The 18,474-nt window shown below is 41.5% G+C and overlaps 1 protein-coding gene across 11 annotated transcripts in view; it reads right to left on the bottom strand.

The window, feature by feature from the left end:
• Positions 1-18,474, bottom strand: part of MCF2L2 (MCF.2 cell line derived transforming sequence-like 2) — a 155,704-nt gene that overhangs the window by 116,356 nt on the left and 20,874 nt on the right. For 10 of the 11 annotated variants that reach the window (XM_071752549.1, XM_071752546.1, XM_071752554.1 and 7 more), the window contains exon 2: positions 5,258-5,341. In XM_071752549.1, coding sequence (XP_071608650.1) covers positions 5,258-5,341 — 84 coding nt within the window. Of the gene's footprint in view, positions 1-5,257; positions 5,342-5,533; positions 5,807-18,474 lie in introns of those variants that run through there. The other variant, XM_071752550.1, reaches the window with a different exon arrangement.

The following is an 18,474-nucleotide window of genomic DNA, read 5'->3' as shown; positions in this document are numbered from 1 at the left end:
TTAACAAATGAGGTGTGAGTGCTGAATTCTGAGGGCTCTCACAGCTAGAGTTTTCTGTTGGTACGTGTGATGCAAAAGCAGCAAGAAATCACAACTGCAGGCCAAATGTCTGGATGTGAGTCAGAACCTAGAAAATCTCCCATTCCTCAGTTCTAGTCCACCTGTGCTTCCTGTCCAAGGAACAAAAGTATCCATGGTTTAGACACTCAGGGGCTACATTTAAGTCCTAATCTCCAGTCAGCAGATCTTCTTGCAACACCAATAGCTAGATTTGTAAAGTAACATCTAACCAGAGTCTACAAAATATACTTAATTCTTTGGGAAAAAAACCTAATAAAAAGCAGCAAAACACACAAACAGGCTTGGCCATGAGAAGTTAAGAAAGTTTATCTGCAAGTTTACAGTGCACACCTCCGCAGCCTGCCAGACACCAACTCATCAGTTCATATTGGAAAGTTTTCTTTAAAATTTTGCTGACATGTGCAGGCCAACTGCTTGTGTCTGCCCACATGCAGACAGCTCCCTTAGTCACAGCAGACCTGATGACAATTCATCTTGTGGAGCAGACAGTTGAAGTGTTCAGTCATATCCTGGCTGAGGTTTCACTGCCTTGGTCAGATTTTACTTTTCTGCTCTCTTGTTTTGTTTTTCCATGTTGATTAAGTGTTGTGAAGTCTGTATTTCTCATTAAACTTAAGTCATGGTTCCTGGGTCTAGATTTTTATGCCAGTTCTAAACTGTCCTTTTGTCAAGGTCAGGCCAGGTTTTCCGAAAGACTCAGTTTAAACAGGAAGCAGATGGCCATCTATCCTCCAGGCCCCTAGAAATCAAATAAACCGGCTTTGGAGGCAGTTACCATTTTCAGAGACAGTCTCCCATCTACTGGAGCCCACTGACTTAAGAGGAGCAAAACACAAAGAAAATTAACCTCTCCTACAGCACTTTGTGACACTTTGTCTAATAAACTTGTGATTTAGTAACAGGATCCATTATTGCTGCAAATGGCAGATTGGGCTCCTTGACAGAGCAATTACAGATAAGAACAGGTTGTGAAACTGCATATAAAAAGGGAGGGGGTAGTAGTACTTCCAATAGCAGATTGGTGCAATGGGTTATTAGTCAGTAGACAGGAACAGTATTTTAACATTGTCCATTTTCAGTAAAAATGGTGTGCATTAGAAAAGCCAGGTTTTCAGTACTACCCAGCTTCGTGATCTAGTCCTCTTAGCAGCTACAGGAAACACAAACACCACTCCTGTGTTGTCACAGCTGTAGTCCCATAATTGGGAGTTCAGTTTTCAGGGAAAGGAAAAAGTAGTGGTTTCAAGACTTGAATTTAACCACAAGAACCAGCACTCTCAACCCATTTTACAGTGTAAGCAGGGCTAGATCAGTGCATGGAAAAGGAGATGACTGAAGTAGAATTATATGGTTAAGGACAGTGCCACATTATACTTCAGCCTTTTTCATGACCACAGTGGACCAGGGGAGGCTTTGGAGACTTTCCCTGTTCTTGGTGTGGACAGCACAGTCTCGGTTGGTCTGGTAGCTGGACAGCCAGGATGAACAGGAGGCTGTCAGTGTCTAATACACTCCTTATAACCAGACCCTGACACAACCAAACACCAAACTCATTAGTCTGGTTACATAATTACTACAGTCTGGCTCAGATCCTGCAAGATAGTCAGATCCTCTTCTAAGAGGTTTGCAAATGGCAGTCGTAGAGGCAAGGATTTCTAATGAGTCATGTCCAGAGAAAACAAAGTCTTCAACTTCAGTTATTCTGCTTTTCTGCTTTACTGCAAGGGATCGTGGTTTCACTACATTTGCCTCAGCTGCCAGATGTTAATAAAAAGCTGATATTAGCCAAAAGCATTTATAATAAACTCTGCAGTAGTCAAATAGTTACTCTCATTACCACCGGACAGATGGATTTGGGGCCCATAGTGCTGAATAGAAGAACATGACAAATCCAGAAGCTTTGCAGTAGCACAAATGAGACTCACCACTAACATCCTCTGAGCTCTGCGTGTGTGTGCATGGAGAAGGTGGCAAGCTGCCCTCTGGAGGCCGCAGCTTACAGGTTGAAAGAAACCACCTCCAGCTAGTTTAAATCAGCATCAACCATCTTTATACAGTTGTTCAGAAAATATATGCCTGAAACATTCTATGAGCAGATAGGGAGCACCTTTCACTGCCCACAGTGGTGGTGCCAAAGAGCAGAGGGTTTTTTTCAGATGGTGGTTATCAAGTGGGAAAATAACAGCATGGCCAACCAGGAAACAGGGTAAGATTTCAGTCTGCATGTAGGCAAGCACTGAAACACAAAAATATTTGTGGTTGCTTGTACCAAATGAAAAGCAGCATGCTTTATGGAAAAGCTGCAGAACTGCCAGAGGAAAAAAAAAGAAAACCTCAAATGAAGTAATTTATTGTATAAATTATTTTAATAAGAGAATTGAGGCAGAAGAGAGCCCCGATCTGTTTTCATTGGATGAAAAAAAAAATACAGGAAGAAAAAGAAATTTTTTAGAGAAATGCATTTTTGAAACAAATAATAATCTATGGCTTGTACCAAAGCCTCAGTTCACAGGATGCATTAAAGGGACAGTAAGGAAGATTCCTGTTGATAAATTTTACTTGTGTCCCACTGATGGTCACCAACAGGGTAAAGTAATAAGTTAAAGGAACCTCCAAGTAGATTATTTGCAATCGTGACCTTCTGCCAAGGGTACCATGGAGATTTCCAAGTGGAAGCACCCATGTTTCAAAATTTAGCTGTAAAATTCAGACTGAAATCAACTTACAAATTATGATCTATACTGTGTTCCTTATTAGGATATTATTTCTGAACTGTACCAAGAAGACTTCAGGTAAGCCTAAAAATTCTTCAAACAGAATTTGTTATTTATGTAGATGGAGTCATGGAAGAAACTTTTCCCCCTCACTTTTGGTATTTGTTATTAGTACTTGCATGCTGATAAACCAGTTATTTGCCAATCCCCAATAAACAAGCCTATCAGCCCTGCCTTCTACTAAGAGTTATTTCTAAAGTTTTTAAGCACCTTAGGTTGAAATAGTCTTAAACATCTTTTTCATTGCGTCTAAGAATAAAAGTATAAGATTAAAAGTGAAGAGTTGAATTTGCTAAAACAGCAGGTAAGGATACAGGCACTGCTGAAATGAGTCATTAAAGAAATTTGAAATGCTTTTTTGTATTTACCCTTTACATTTCAGTGTTTAATATTCTAGCTGGAACTGGAAATGGCTTTTCTTCCTGTTTAGTAAACTCTTTCCCACAAATTGCTCATTATATGCCATATATAGCTTTTGTTAATGGCCTCCAAGTTGGAAAGTAGTGGGGTTTAAGAAAAGCAGTCCTCCACTTTTCACAGGATAGGCATTATTAATGAGGCACTGAATTCTCAAAATACATTATCTTATTTACACTGATACAAGTGTTTTAGTCATTTGTGTTCAATCAGTTAAATCAAAGGCCATGAAAACTGTATTGGCTTCAGCAGCATTGAGTACCTGGTGAGTAGAAAAATCCAGCAGATAGTCCAGCTTTGTAGAGAGAGCAGACAAGCAACCCAGTTATGATGTGACTGAGGTTAACATCAAGACCCAAAAGGAGTTGAATGTTGATTTGATTTGCTGGTCTCTTCCTTTTGTTTTGAATACTTCAAAGTCAGTTTAGCACTAATAAAAGGGATTGGAATAGCACTCTTGAAGCAGTTCTTTAAGTAAGGATTGGTTTCAAACTTGAATACAGCTCTCTGATTAAAAGGCTGTCATCTTTCACCCATCACTTTTTTTTTTTTTCCACTAAGCAGCTTGCACAAGAGGAAAGGGGTGCCCAGCTTTACCTGATCACCTAATCCTAATGAGACCTCATTGAGGCATCTGTGCATTGCAGTTCCTAAGATTCCTGTTTGGAGCACTGAACAACAATACCGGGTTACTAACCATCCTCTCTGGCTTGACAGAGCTATAGTTGAGCACATGGTATGCAGGCAAACGCCCAGACAGCTGAAGGAGAATATTGCAACCCCGCAAAAATTGTCTTAGGATAGATGCTACACCAGCCTTTCCTAGTCACCCTGCACTAGGCACAACAGTGGAATGCAAAAGGTTTGAGCAATTTTATGCAGTTGTTGACACTGTTCTGAAGATGTGACCCAGAGATGCTTTTCCACAGGTGAGAAAGCATCTAGTTCCACCTCTGCTCAGTTATTACCCTCTGCCAAATGCAAAATGGGTAGTTATTTGGCTTGTGAAACTGACACAAGATGCTGCCCAGAAACCTGTAAAATCAAGTTTTAATACGCAGAGCCCCATAAAGAATTCTGAGACACCTAAGATTTGGATTTCACTTGGCAGTTTGGGATGTAACAAGAAAATGGGAAGATGCAGGAGGACTGGGCCTGCTGAGTTGATCATTTACAGAGCTGGGTCTATGTACTCTCTACACGGTGTACCCACTGCTCCTCTCCAACAAGCAGAGGAATGGGCTGTTCAAGACTACCTAACAAAACTATCTCAGTGTTTAGTGTAAATTCATGCTACTTCTTTGTGTGTTTATGGGGAAGAAGGAAGGCAAGTTCTTAATTTCCCTGTTTGCAAAACAGGAGGAAACAGGGACAAAAGGAGTTGCCAGAGGCCATACAGTGAACAGAAGAGGCCAATTTAGGACCCAGATAAGGGTCCTATTTATCTTCTACAGTATTAAAAATAAGTATATTAAATAATTTGGCAGATATTTCAATATCAGCAATTTATTTGGGGCAGGAATTGCGTCACTTTGTGTGACTGCAAACTCCAGGCAAACAAAGGAATATGTAATATTTTTAAAAGATTAGAACCCTACACTTAATAAATAATTTCTAAAACAAAGGCAAACGAGGAAGAGGGGGAAGGTCATGAAAACTCCCTGCCGAAACAAAATCTTTTCCCACAAACAAAATGCTTGAATTTTGCAATGATATATACAAAAAGATCTGTTTAATTCCTTACCCTCTAGATCTCTTCCTCCTACCCCATTGTGGGGATCGTGGAAAATTAACTTGTCTTAAGAAAACCAAACACAACAAGCTGGTATTTATCAATTCCATGCACTGTAAAGGTCTGATTGTAACAGCACTTTTCATTAGCAGTATAAAAATACTATTGCAGAGCTGAAGGGTGGCAGTCAGCATGACAGTTTCCAATACATTTCCAAGAGAATCCCAGAATGTGATTACCAGCAGCTTCTTACCTGACAAGATAGCAAATTGCCTGTGGAGCTGCTCTATTATATCCACTGCAACCAGCGGCCGTATCTCCTGCTGCATGATTTCATCTGTGAAAGTGAAAACAGAAATCTTCAATGAGTTAATAAAACCTTAATGACAATTTCTCCCATCCTTTAATTACCCAGAGAAACAAAGATGACACTCAAGGGAAAAAAGCCTGGCTTGACTATTGGCTCAGATGTTATAATTTTTTTGTGACTGTCATATAATACTTACAGAGTCATCTTCAACCTACTTACTTTATGTACTGCCTTGTGATTTCAGGGAGAGCTTTCCATAAAGCAGCTCCAGTAGATTTGCCAGAACGTGTCACAGGTTTGCTCAAGCTGACAGCCTTCTCGCTACTACTTCATGTTCCATATTAAGCCATTGCATTTGGCCTCCTACATAAAGCATCTTTTCAGTCTTTGAAACAGCAAAGCTTATTTCAGATACTGTGACACATTCCACCCTCAGCTCCCTGGTCTCTGCTTGAAGACTTTGTGTAAGTAACCAGCTAATCCAGAACAGTTTCCTTTGCTGACGCTTTTTCCGCTACAAGCAACATGTAGTAAAGGGAGGAAATAAGGGGCTGTGAGGCTTTCTTCTCGTGAAAACAAAGCCTGTTCTTGTGAAGTAAACACTAAAAAGATAAAAAATACCTTGGCAAGCAGCTGGGGAAAAAATCACCACAATTTCCACTTGTGATCTGTTCAGTGATCAACAACTATAATCTCACATTGAGGTAATATGATCTCTTTCTGTAACGGGTGCTCTCAGTTGTTCTCCCCACTCTTCACCTCCATCTAGACCAGCAAAGTTTACTGGGAGTGTCTCCCAACTCAACCGTCAGGATTAACATTTATATTACAATAGCACCTTATGTTACAATTACTTCTTGAGCCACTCTACAGCTACTGAACTACAACCAGTAGTAACCAGCTACTACAACCAGCCCTTACTTTGTACAGCTCACCTCTAACTGCACAGAGAACAGGTGGAAAGATGGAAGCTGGGTCCAGGCAGACCACAGATCAGAGCAAAAGGCAGATAGTTGCTCTACTGAAGCATCAAGATCTTCACTGATATCAATACAATGCAGGTACTGAAATACTTTGGTACACTCGGGTTTAAAAAACTGTCCAGAAATAGAGAGGGAGGTCAGAGAGGTTAGAAATTAACATCTTTCTCCTGCGTCCTACACAGCTGCCCAAAATACCGTCTCCATCTTCCTTTGAGACATCTACTCTGATCTTTTCCAGAACTAGGTTTTAAATGATACAATGTCACTTGGAAACTTTTCTGTTCCCTTTCAAACACTCCACTAATGACTAGAGACTTACTGAAGAGCTTTTGTCATTGCCCTCTCCTTGACAGACAGTGACACACAACACAGAAAGAAGTCACATAGATTTTGGCTGATGCACAAAACAAAGCAGTAGCTCCAAGCAATTGAAAAAGAAGAATCTCGAGTGGGCTGGTTCTGAAAATCTTCCCATTGAACCCAAAAGGGGAAAAGTCAAACTATAATGAGTAATGGCTTTGATGTGGGACCTTTATTTCTATCCTGTTTACACAGCCCATTATCAGAGAAGCTTGACATTGCAGGTGGCTAAGAGCTACCGGAAGGGCAGACTAATGAATCACAGCTAACGAGCTTGGTTTCAGTGATGTTCATAGAGCTTACTGTAGTTTCAGTCTGATGCTATGGTCACGCAGTTACAGTGTTGTATGGAGTTGACAGAGCTAAAATTTAACTCATCACAGACAAAGTAGAGAAATCAGAGGACCCACAAACTAGTTTGTATGTTGCCACCCTGAGCTGCTGTATTTACACAGCCCACCTAAAATGAGGGTTTTTTTAGTCAAGGACTTTTATCACCCTTCAGATGGTCTACTTGAAGTGTTTGAGTCACCATGAAAGTAACAGATATGCTCTTTTCAAACCACAGATTGGCAGCAAGGTAGAGGCAGAAGAGGAATGTTTAGAGGAGACTAAAGATGAATCAAAAAACAGTAAAAATACACAACCCAGAAGCAGAGAGGAAAATCAAAATAATAATTAAAACAGTGCTTGGACTCACAGAATTGAGACAGCTTGGAGTATTGGTCGAAGAAAATACTTATTTCAACATCTGAAAGGTGCAAAGATATTGTGACAACTGTGCAGTCACAGGTAGACAGATGCACTCAGGTTTGGGTGACCAGGACTGACATTGCACCAAACAGTTGCAAAAATGGAGCAAAGGTCTCTACAGTGCATGGGACAATCACAAGGAGGCTCAAAAGAAACATAACATTATCTAGAAAATATGCCATCATCTCTATCCTCTCAGAGACCTTCTCAGCCCTGCAGGTAAAACTTGCCAGCACAATATTTTGCTTTTTGATGTTTGCCAATACGTAGGCATCATTAATACCAAATTAGCCTTGAGCAAAACAGAAAACCTCTCCCTTGCTCTTCATACAGCTTTTTATTAGCTTGCTCTAAAAATAGCTTAGTTGCCTTTTTCTACCGAAACGATTTTGTGGTAAAAGGATAAGATGAAGTAATAGAAACAAGAACTGCAAAGTGCCAGATAGTTCTCATCAAATCCCCTGCCTGGGCAAGACTCTCTCTAGTGAGCCACATGGGATGTGCTGTAAAACCCACACTCAGCAGGAGACATTCAGATGATGAAAAAGGTGGGACAAAATATATGTGGTGGCTATGAATCACACATTCAAGTAAGTGAGTTTAGCTCACACACTGACATGCTGGGAAAAGAAATTATAGAACAAGAAAGCAGAAGAAACTAGCAGGAGACTGAGAAATTCAGAGGAAACAAGGGAAGGTGCCTCACAAGCCCAAACAGCAAATCACATAATGTGGCTCCAAAATGTCAGTAGCTGTAGCCCCAGCACACAAGGTTACATTTGCACTCCTGCATCTTCCTCTAGGACAGTGCTTAAAGGTCCTTACCCTCCAATACCGGTGAATTTGTAACAGCATTACAGCACAGAGCTTGCATTGGAAAGATATGATTACCTGGAGTTGTTGAGGAAGTTTTTAATTTTTGACTGTAAGTTTGAAAAAATTCTTAAAAGCAAACCAAAAGACAAAGGTCAGGGTTTGTTTTAAAGCCATGACATTTTGCCTAGCATCAATGAGCATTCATCTCTTCATATCTTCCACTAACTTTATCCCAGGAAGGTCTGTAGCTTTCCTGATCCATGTACTGCAAGCCACATGGAAGGGGACTGAAGAAATGAACCATTTTCCTGTGGGACAGATGCCACAGCTGAGAAAGCCCTGCTTTAGGCTGACATGAGTTGATAGTGAGTTAGCAGCTGCAGGGTCACAGACTATTTCAGAAAAACTTAATGAGGATAGGAACATTTTAATTCACTTTATGGGGACTCAGAAGTCAATGGGAAGGCTTTAGGAAGTCAACAAGCTTGACAACAGCTGTCTTGCTTCCTTGCACCTTGATAATATTTGCAGAAGAGACTGGACAGCCCCTGGTTACTTGAAAAGCAGTCCTGTCTTCTGATAAAAAGCCTCTGTAGCCATGCAACTAAAGATAATATCAAAACATACATAAGCCATTTGGCTGGAACATGATTATCTTGGCAGCCTTTTTTGTGGTCTTAACTTTTAAAAATTATTATTATTATAAAGGCAGTGACATCTAGCTTCTCAAATTTAAAAAAGAAAACAGCTTATTTGATCAAAACGTATTATGTGAAATAAATCCAACCCCCCTACATAAGTCACCAAAGTTGAGTCTTTACACATACTCTGAAGTGCTTCATTACTTGGGTGAAATGAATTTGCCAAGAAAATTAAAATGTGAATAATGTGAATAAGACATGATACTACAGTGGGGAAAAAAAATTAAACAAGTAAGTCCATCTGCTCTCGGTTTTCCTGTTAAACCATGATAAATTCAATTCCTAGTGGAGGCTCATTTCACTGCAGAAAAAGGAGGCCTTACAGTTTTGCTTCCCAAGGTTTCCCAACATGGGGGAGAAAAAGAAAAGCAATTACTATAACCATCTGTCTGACACAGCTTCTCCTCCCTCCCAGATCCCTAGGGAGGCTACCTGCAACACTGCTATCCAGCCTTTAAGGGGAAAACCATTTAGTTACGCTTCGTCTTCCTCGAAAAGGAAACATCCCTTGGCTTCCCCCCACACACACACTTGCCTATTTTATTCCTCACTGCAGCTTTGTGTATTCCTGCAGCAAGGCAGGAGCACAGCCCTCAGACTGCCACCTTCAGAGCTACACCAACAGCAGCTCATTAACAGCAACAGTGAATATCATCTTGTTCCTTCCTCTGAGCAAAAACTAGTTTACATGCTAATGGCAACGAATGTTTTCCAACAGTGTTGGAAATATGACCTGGAGTGAAAAGACTGGACTGGGCTGAGCAGATTGGTACAGCTGTGCCTCTTGCTTCATGAAAAATAACCAAAGGCAACCAGCCGTGACTGGACACTGGGGTTTCTTTGGTCTGAAGTGACTGAATGCTCCAACTGCTTCGCCTTCTGAGGGGAGGGCTGCTTTAATCCACCATCTGAAGGCACTAATCTTGGAACAACAGGTTACAAATTTCCAGAGCAAAGTTCACCTCTTCTTAATGACACCCTTATATGTAATTCACAGGGAAAGAAGACAACTGCTAATGAAATAAAATCTTTGTTAATATCATTAAAAAATAAAAATAATCAGAGAACATTGACCTACTTGTGTTCTGTGCAAGCTCAGTCAAAAACAACCCTCATATAATTCAAATCAAACTGTTGACTGGGGGAAAAAATCACATTGCTGATATGATGGAAGAAGCAGATACAGTTAAGCACAAGGCCAGAGATACCATTTTTAAGAGCATGAAAGGACACCTAATATTATGTGTTCTGATTCTTCTTTAAAAGTACTAAGAGGCAACACACAAATCCAGAGTTCAGAAGTTGTAGAGTACCTACAGTTCAAAAGCTCTCCCAAGTCCTGTGTCTGCTTGCCATGAACAACAACACTTAGATAAGAGTCTAGCAGAACGACATCAGGTTTCAAGAATTAAACACACTAAAGAGACAAATTTGCTTGTCTTCACTGATAAAGTTTAAGCAGGCTAAAGGATTTGAAAATATTCTGTTCCACCAGAATTCCCAATACAAACCATTATGCAAAATATTTCCATTTCTGAAGGCCAAAAAGAACTTCAAGGTTATTACTTCAGAGAGAAAATCAGAGAGATGCTATAGGTTTGGGTTTCTTCCTAATAAAAGGCTTTAAAGGCCAAGATCTCAGCTCAGTAACAACTTCAAGAAATTAAACAAGATTTACAGCAGCATGGCACAGCCCCTTGCCTAGTACCTCAGCAGTAAAATTCTTGAAGGTTTCTAATTTTTGCCAGAGAATAGTTTGACATCTTCCCCAAATCTGTGCTTCGTAGCAACGCTTGATAAAACAAGAATTCCTGCTTAAAAAACAGAATGCAACAAAAGATTTTGCATTTCCACAAAACTATGTTATAATCCATCACGAATAAAAAACCTGCATGTGGCAATCTGCAAAGCTAAAACATGTTCACTGCAATACATGGACACTAAGCTGATCAAGAGATACAGCAGACTTCATTCCTCTGTAGAGATTGCCGGCAGTCTCAAAGCTGAAACAGTATCTTAGAAAAATTCCAGCCACTGATTCTGATCTGTACTACTGCAGACAGCAAGACCATTTCAGAACCTATTTACATAATTTTTGAGGGATCACTTAGCTCAGGAGCTGAAGGACTGGTTTGTTGCTCAGGCCTGAACAGAGGCCAGTTAGTTCAAAAATATTTCCCTGGTTACTGCCATTGGAGACAAATAGTGAGCCACAGCAGCCATCACTGCTGCCAGCAGCACTCTGAGTGTATATCTCAGTTAACAGGACAAACACTGCTCACAGCCAGTGCCCAGCCCCTCTCTGCCCAGCCACCCCTGCAGCAGCCTTCTCCAAGCTGTCACCACCATCTCAGTTCAGATGCCCATTAGAAAAAGCAACAGAAACAAACTGCAAAGAGCGATGCCTCCCCTTTAGACCCACACACACTCACGAGCATGTACCCTCCCTTGTGTCACAGCCTTGGCTTCTCCGCTGTCCCGCTGTGGTAATGAGTTTACCCGAGGCAGAGGGGAGGGATGGAGGGAGGCAGCCTTCTGTAGAAGCTGTCCTGGATGTAACCAACAGTTTACCAGAGAGCTGACACTCTCCTGGAGGAGACTGCACGAACTGCTAACTAAATGGTCCAGTGCAAACCACAGCAGAGGCGTCTGGCACAAATCATAGTCATTCCCAAGCTTTAACCCTCCCCAAAGTACAGCTGGCTCTCCCTCCCAGGTAGCTCTCTGCTCAGACCCTTAGATACTTTGGAGGCATTCACAGCTCAGCACAAAAAGAAAGCTACATCCCAGCAAGAGACAACACAGATTCACTTGCTCAGACTATGTTATGGAAAAGGTTCTCATTAAAATAACTTTAAATAGTAGAGTATTCAGGGCCAAGGGAAACCACCAGCTGCTGTGAATAGCTTGTCTTGGAGTACTATCCCGAGGGCACACCCACACACCAAAGCATAGTGCTGTCATTTAAAGACAAAGGAGAAGACTGCATGAAACCTATGAATTTAGCTGGAAACATGTGGCCAGCTCTTGGACAGGGAAGTAATGGGTTCTGTGTATCTAGTTCAACACACTCTCCAGGAAACAAGTTTGCACTGTGCATGACACCTGCAGTGGTACAGGCACTACTAGGTAGATAGACTTGGAAAGCAGGAAGATAGCACCTTCTTTCTCCAGCCGCTCCTAAACAAACAAATTTGCCAGCTGTAGCGAGTGTGTAATGTTACTCTCTGCTGCCAATACTGATAAAAGCATCCCCATTTAACCAGTTTACAATCCAAGGCGAAGCTGTGGGTAGGAGATTGAGTTCCAGCTCTGCTTGCACACAGTGGATGGACGCCAGGCCAGTTACACACCGAGACCCAGTTTATCGCTGGTGGGAGCCCCTAAACCGGCAGCAGTCAGTGCACAGCTGAGCTCCCCAGGAATGGTCCGTGTGGTGCACTGCCCTCTGCTGGGCAGCATTCGCGAGTGCCCCGGGGAGACATCCTCTCCAGATCCTCTCCAGGAGCAGAGGTGGAAGAATATCGAAGTGCTATAGGCAAGTGTCACATCGATGTAAGTGGCTGATAAATCTGCCAGATGATTGCAGTCTAAAAATAACCTTAAACCTGTGTGTAGAGATGCTGTAGAAGTAACAAATCCATCTGTGGAGTTCGAAGAGTAAATGCTCCTCTGAAGGTAAATGGAAATGCTTCATGTAGTCTGACTCCTGAGAAAAGGAGTAGAATGAACTCACCATAGAATGGGGACCAAGAAATTGCTCTCAATCCACTGCATGCTCGAAGGATGGTTCATCAGACAACACTTACAGTTTCATAAACTAGACTTACAAGTGCCAGGCATTGTTTTGTTTGCATGATTAGTGAAGGTAATTTCAGTGTGCACTCTAAAAGGTCTTTGCCAAGCTGAAAAGGATTATTTGTACCTCTCCCAGTAGAACAATATTTTGTACTACCCAAATATTGTCCCAGCAGCATACAGAATGTGGAACTGAGTAATACTGATGTTACAGTTTTTGTTACTGGTACACATCTGCTGTACATATGGAAGTTCACTTTTTTAACAGAACAATGACAAAAAAAAAAAAAACCAAAAAACCTAAGCAAAATGTCCTGGTTTATGTGTTAACACGTGTGGGTATGGCTCTCCAAAAGCACAAGAAGAGCTGGCTCATCTTTATCTCAAAGATCAAGTTCCCAGATTCTTTCACTGCAGGACCTTGGGGGACCACTGTGTTCATTGTGTTTGACTTGTTGAACACACAAGAAGTTCACTGAAATTGGATTAAACCAGCATTTGAGAAAGCTCATTAATCTTATGTTAAAGACTTCAGGCAACTGCAAAGCCACTGCTCCCCCTGCAGCTGGCCCAACACAAAGATATTATCTTGGTGTTCAAAGCTCTCACTTTAATTTCCAGCCCGTTGATTCTTATCAGGTCTTTGACTTAAAAATCTGACAGTTGCCACCAATTTTATCCATCCTGTGGCAGATCTCCCTTCTTGAGTCTAGTGGCAAAGCCAAGGGAACATGAGATTCCCATTCCTTTACCTCTTCCCATCTCAGCTCAGCTTTTCTCAATGCTAGCCCAGAAAGACCTTACTAATGAACACTATCCCAATTTCACTGTCAGATTTTCAGTCATGTAGACCCCATGCTCCTTAGAGGCTCCCACAGCAGCACACTGTGTCAGGGTGGTGACTCGAGTTTAGACAAATAGCCTGAACTCAGCAATTTCCAATTTAAAGACTGACAGGAACACGTTCTGGATACAAATATAGTGCTGTCTCTGCACAGATCAAAGTTGCTGAGAGATCCACGACTAGAAATAAGTGAAAAACAAATGTTTGGTCAATAATTCTTGCTCGTTGTAGAATCCTGAAGAATTTTCTCTTCCCTTAGGAAAGAGAATGAACTAACAGGATCAGAAATTTATGCAACAAGACACCTGGCATAGTCTAAATACTCATATACAGAAAGCTGGGCTACCACAACCAAGCTTTACTTATCATTCTTTTATACTTGAGCACCAGAATTCTACTAGATAACATCCAAGTGGTGAAGCAGGAGAGTCCATGACTTATAAACCTCACTGTGCAGGCTAATCCAGAGCATGGTTCAGATGTTACAAATTCAGCATAATTTGTACACCAGATAAACATATTATCACAGCAGAAGTGGGTCTGTAAGCAGGGCTTGAAGTAGCAGAACTGGCTGAAATTGGAGAACAAATTTTTTAGGCTCTATTCTACAACCTTCTGTTACATTCAGCAGCATTTTCCCCTGAAATATTCTCTGTAGACAGTTTATACAATTTAGCAGTACAAAACCAAGAAAACTGAGCTATTATCCTGTGGTAAAAAATCCCACATGTTAACAAAACCTTACCAATTACAGCAATCTGTCTATCTGTGTTTAGTGCTTTTCCATTTCACTAAGTTGTTTCTTGTTCTGGTATCATGGGAGGAAGGGAAAAACATAAATACCCAGAAGTCCTCTGCTATAACCTGCCCTCTGAGAATTTGTTCTCTTGATCTTCTCAGTACTACTTATCTCTCAAAACTCTTTAAATGGAAATCAAGATATGCCTTCCCTATTTTTCATCACATTCTCTGGGTTTTTCTGATTAGGTGAACAGGGTTCAGTACTGTTCAATAGGAGCAGAGCAGGCTGCATATCAATGGACACTGGTGAGAAGAGACGCAAGCACCTAAGATAAGGATTTTTTTCCTCTATGGAAAACAGAATATTTTATTTTAACTATTTTCTTTGCAGTGAGAGCCAGCTGAAAAAAATTTATCCCAGGTTCTCGAGGTAGCATTTTGCATTAAATAGTAAATATTGGATGCAAATAAATAAAGAAAAATTCTGAGCAATTAAAAAGGAGACACTATGACAAGCCTCAAGGGATTTAGAAATACCTTCCACTTACACTCCAGATTTCAGGCTTCACATAAAAGACTCACTTTCCCCAGTAACCAACACCTTTGTAGAAAGGTCAGCCATGTGGGAAAGGCAAACACTTCTTATTTATTTCACTATTGAAAGTGGATAAGCTCCAAAAAGTCAAAGAATATCAGCCTGATCTCATTTAGATAGAATTTCCTTCTGGAAATAGCACCATAAAAGCTATTTTCCATCTTTAAATTCTTAACTGCTCTAAACCAATTTCCAGTACTTCAGTCCCTCTCCCTCCTGAACAGGAAGATCTGAAGAACTGCTTTTCATTTCCAGCAGTGAGAGAGACACAGCAGCAGGACCGAGAACAAGTGCGCATGACTGCTGGATGTGGCAATCCTCTGTCCTACAGAAGGACAAAATCAGAAATGCTCTGTCAGCACAGGAGACAGGTCCATATCCTAATGGCAAAGGAGAATCTTGCCTGGTTTTGCAGCAATAGCAAAATCCTGAACAGCCTCAATAATGAGCTGCATGCTCCTTAGTGTCTGCAGATTCATTACCCTGTTTCACACAGCCACCAGCCCTGAGCACAGATAAAACTCACACATTTATTCACTTAAAAATATATAATCTGTATGCAGCCTTGGGCTCCACAGCATGCAGAAACATAATATAACCAGCCAATGCTCATCCATCCATGCTAAACCCCAGTAGCTGTGGTGTAACACTGGAAGACTTGAGCATCACGAAGGGCAGGCTAATTAAGAGCATCTGGGGACAGAGGAAGCCATTTCGGCAGGAGGTGTCCTCAAGCACAAAAAGATGTAAACCAGCAGCTGGGCAACATGAACAGTCATGTCCATGCTGAAGAGGTACATGAGTCACTGTCCATGTATTTAACAACAAGAGGCTGTGCTTTGCTTTCAGCTTCATTATCTCTTTTATGAACAACTGAGAACACTACAAGGAGGATAAGCTTTGGACTGGAGTCCCTGCCACATTTTTTTTACCTGGCTTCCTAGGAGCTTCTTCCTTTTGGTTGTCATTGATAGCACCTTGGAGCTGCAGCTCCCAGAGAGCCACAAGGTTACATATTGGTGCTCAAAATAGTACTATTTGCACATCAGACCCCAGAGGGGACTCTGGTACCCATAGAGCAAGGTCCCTCCTTGGCCTGCTGCAGAGAGCCAGAGCTGTGGAGCTCTATGCAGCTACCACATGGACAGAGCAAAACTGCCCTTCAGCTGCCCCCTTGCAGTGGCACTTTCTTTCTGTAAGCATCCACTATTTTTATTTCTTTACTTTAACAGAAGTTTACAACCACACGTTCAGCCACTCTTCAAAATACATCATAGAACATCAGGGTGGAAGAGACCACATTGATTCAGAGGAAGCCTTGAACTTGCATGATCCAGGAACTGGATTAGCTTGGCAAAGAGCTGTTTGCTATGGGTTACTGCGGATAAAAGGCAGGGTACTTGCAGGTCTGAGTGCAACCATATGGCCTGTATTTCTGCTGTTGTTACCTGCATGCTTTCCATCTGTTCTTGTTATGATATTTAGTACAAGAGATAAAATTGCCACACAATATTCACAGGGCTCCACAGATGTAGTATGTTTGTGAAAAACACTTCATACTTGCAGTGTCTGAAGTACTGAGTCAGCACTGGACAACTGACCTTCAAAAAAACCTCCAGCTGGATCTTTACATAGCAAAAAGGGGACCCTTAATTGAGAGCCAAGCCAGAGCATCCCACAGAGATCCAGGATCCTGCATCCAAACAGAGCCAGCCTGAGAAAGAGGCACACATCCACACCTCAGGTTTGCTGGTGAGTCTTCACTAGTAGCAAAGGGTAGCAAAGTGGAGCAAGCAGAGCCCACATAAACACTTTTTCTGTGTTTATGCAGCACTTACTGCCAAGGGAAAAGGATCTCATCATGGAAGTACAGTCACAACTACATCATTGGGATCCACTGTTCATGAAGGCAGGTAATTCCCACTGCTTCTACTTTACAGATAAAAAAATTAAGGCCAAAACAAGACAATGTACATGTTCACAGTTCAGAGCAGGAGAAAAGAACCCAGGAAGTATTGTTACTATGAATTCCTGTACCACCTTGTCAGCTCTTTAACCCCCTTCTAATATGATGACTTCAAGCAGAGCTGTCACTGGTGTATTCTCAGCTCAGGCAGCTCTAATGCATGCACTTGAAAGTACCTTGTCCATAGCAATAACCTGACCCCCCTGTGCCCTCATTGGTAGAACTTAAAACAAAAGCAGCAAATATGCTTTCTGCCTTGCAAAATGGCCACAGGCTCAGACTAGTTTACATACTACCTGTTCTCTAGCAGAAAATTATTTTCCAAGGGATTTCCACTTATAAAACTATGCCAGGTCATATCTCAACATGAAAAGCAGGAAAGGTGTTTCCCTGGGAACAGTAACCATGGCAAAGCTCTAACCAGTGTCTTCCCCTCACTTCCTACAGGAAGAAAAAGAACAGCAGATGCCTGAGCTTTCCCTCCAGCAGGCTCACCAGCCCCCAGAGCCATCAGCAATCTGGAAGCACCTGATCAAAGATTCAGGAAAGAACTTGAATTAATTCAATTCTGTCTTTTTCTCAGATACCAGACATTTCTGCCATGCTACACTGAACTCAGAATGCCTCATTACAAAAGTGCAACTGGAAACATCAGTGCTACCAAAAGGTCAGCCAAATACAACAACACATAGGTAGGCACTGAGCCCAAAAATCAGCACGGGTAGATGGCCAACAGAAGCAGAGGGACAATGGACTGGCTTTGCAGCTTTCAAATGCTGCCATTGTGCATTAGAGCCCTATTAAAGAAAGCATCTGCAATCCCCAATTTGTAAGCAGTAGCTGCCAGCAGATGACCTGCTTCTGGTCCACCTCTTTTTCTGCAGAATATTCTCTATTCACCAGACTGAATGCAGCTCTTCACTGAAGACTTAATTAAATCACAATAAACAATTCAGCTTGAAAATACACTCATATTGCATGCTTTTGGGGATCTTTTTATCACATACTAGAGGACGTGCTTTAAATTTCTGGATTTCCAGTTTTCTAGGTATTTATTCAAGTTAATAGCACAGAGTAAATGAAACTGAAGGGCTCCTTGGTTAATCTTTCTCTCAAATGAGAGAAAAAGTGTTCTATGATTCAGCAACCTTGATATGAGACTAAGGAGGCAACAGCTTAGATATCAACTACTGTCACTCCACTTCAGAGTTAACATGCAATGACCACAAATTGCCAGGTCATCAGCATCTTAAACTAGCAAAACACTCAGAGTGGAATAATGCCCTGTAGCCAGACTGGCTCACACAGTGCACAAAGAGCTCAATAGTCTGAGTTTCTGTCACAAGTACAGTGAAACCAGAATCTTTACAGTGAGAAAGACACTTACCTTCTACGCAGTAGTTTCAGAGCAGAGCATGACAAGGTCAGCTGGGTCACAAAACCCACTGCCCCGTCTCCTAACATTCATTTCTCAAAGGTATTTCACACGTAGCAAATAGCTGCTTCCAGCATATACAGAAACCTCAATGTCTAACACCTGAGTGAAATAAACATTTATTCAGAATGAGTTTAGCCTTCATTTTAACCTCTAAGTCAATTCACT

This window comes from Heliangelus exortis, chromosome 9, assembly GCF_036169615.1.
Source record: "Heliangelus exortis chromosome 9, bHelExo1.hap1, whole genome shotgun sequence".
Taxonomy (NCBI): Eukaryota; Metazoa; Chordata; class Aves; order Apodiformes; family Trochilidae; genus Heliangelus; species Heliangelus exortis.
The sequence above is the reverse complement of the archived record's forward strand: the minus strand, read 5'-3'. Positions and strand labels throughout refer to the sequence as shown.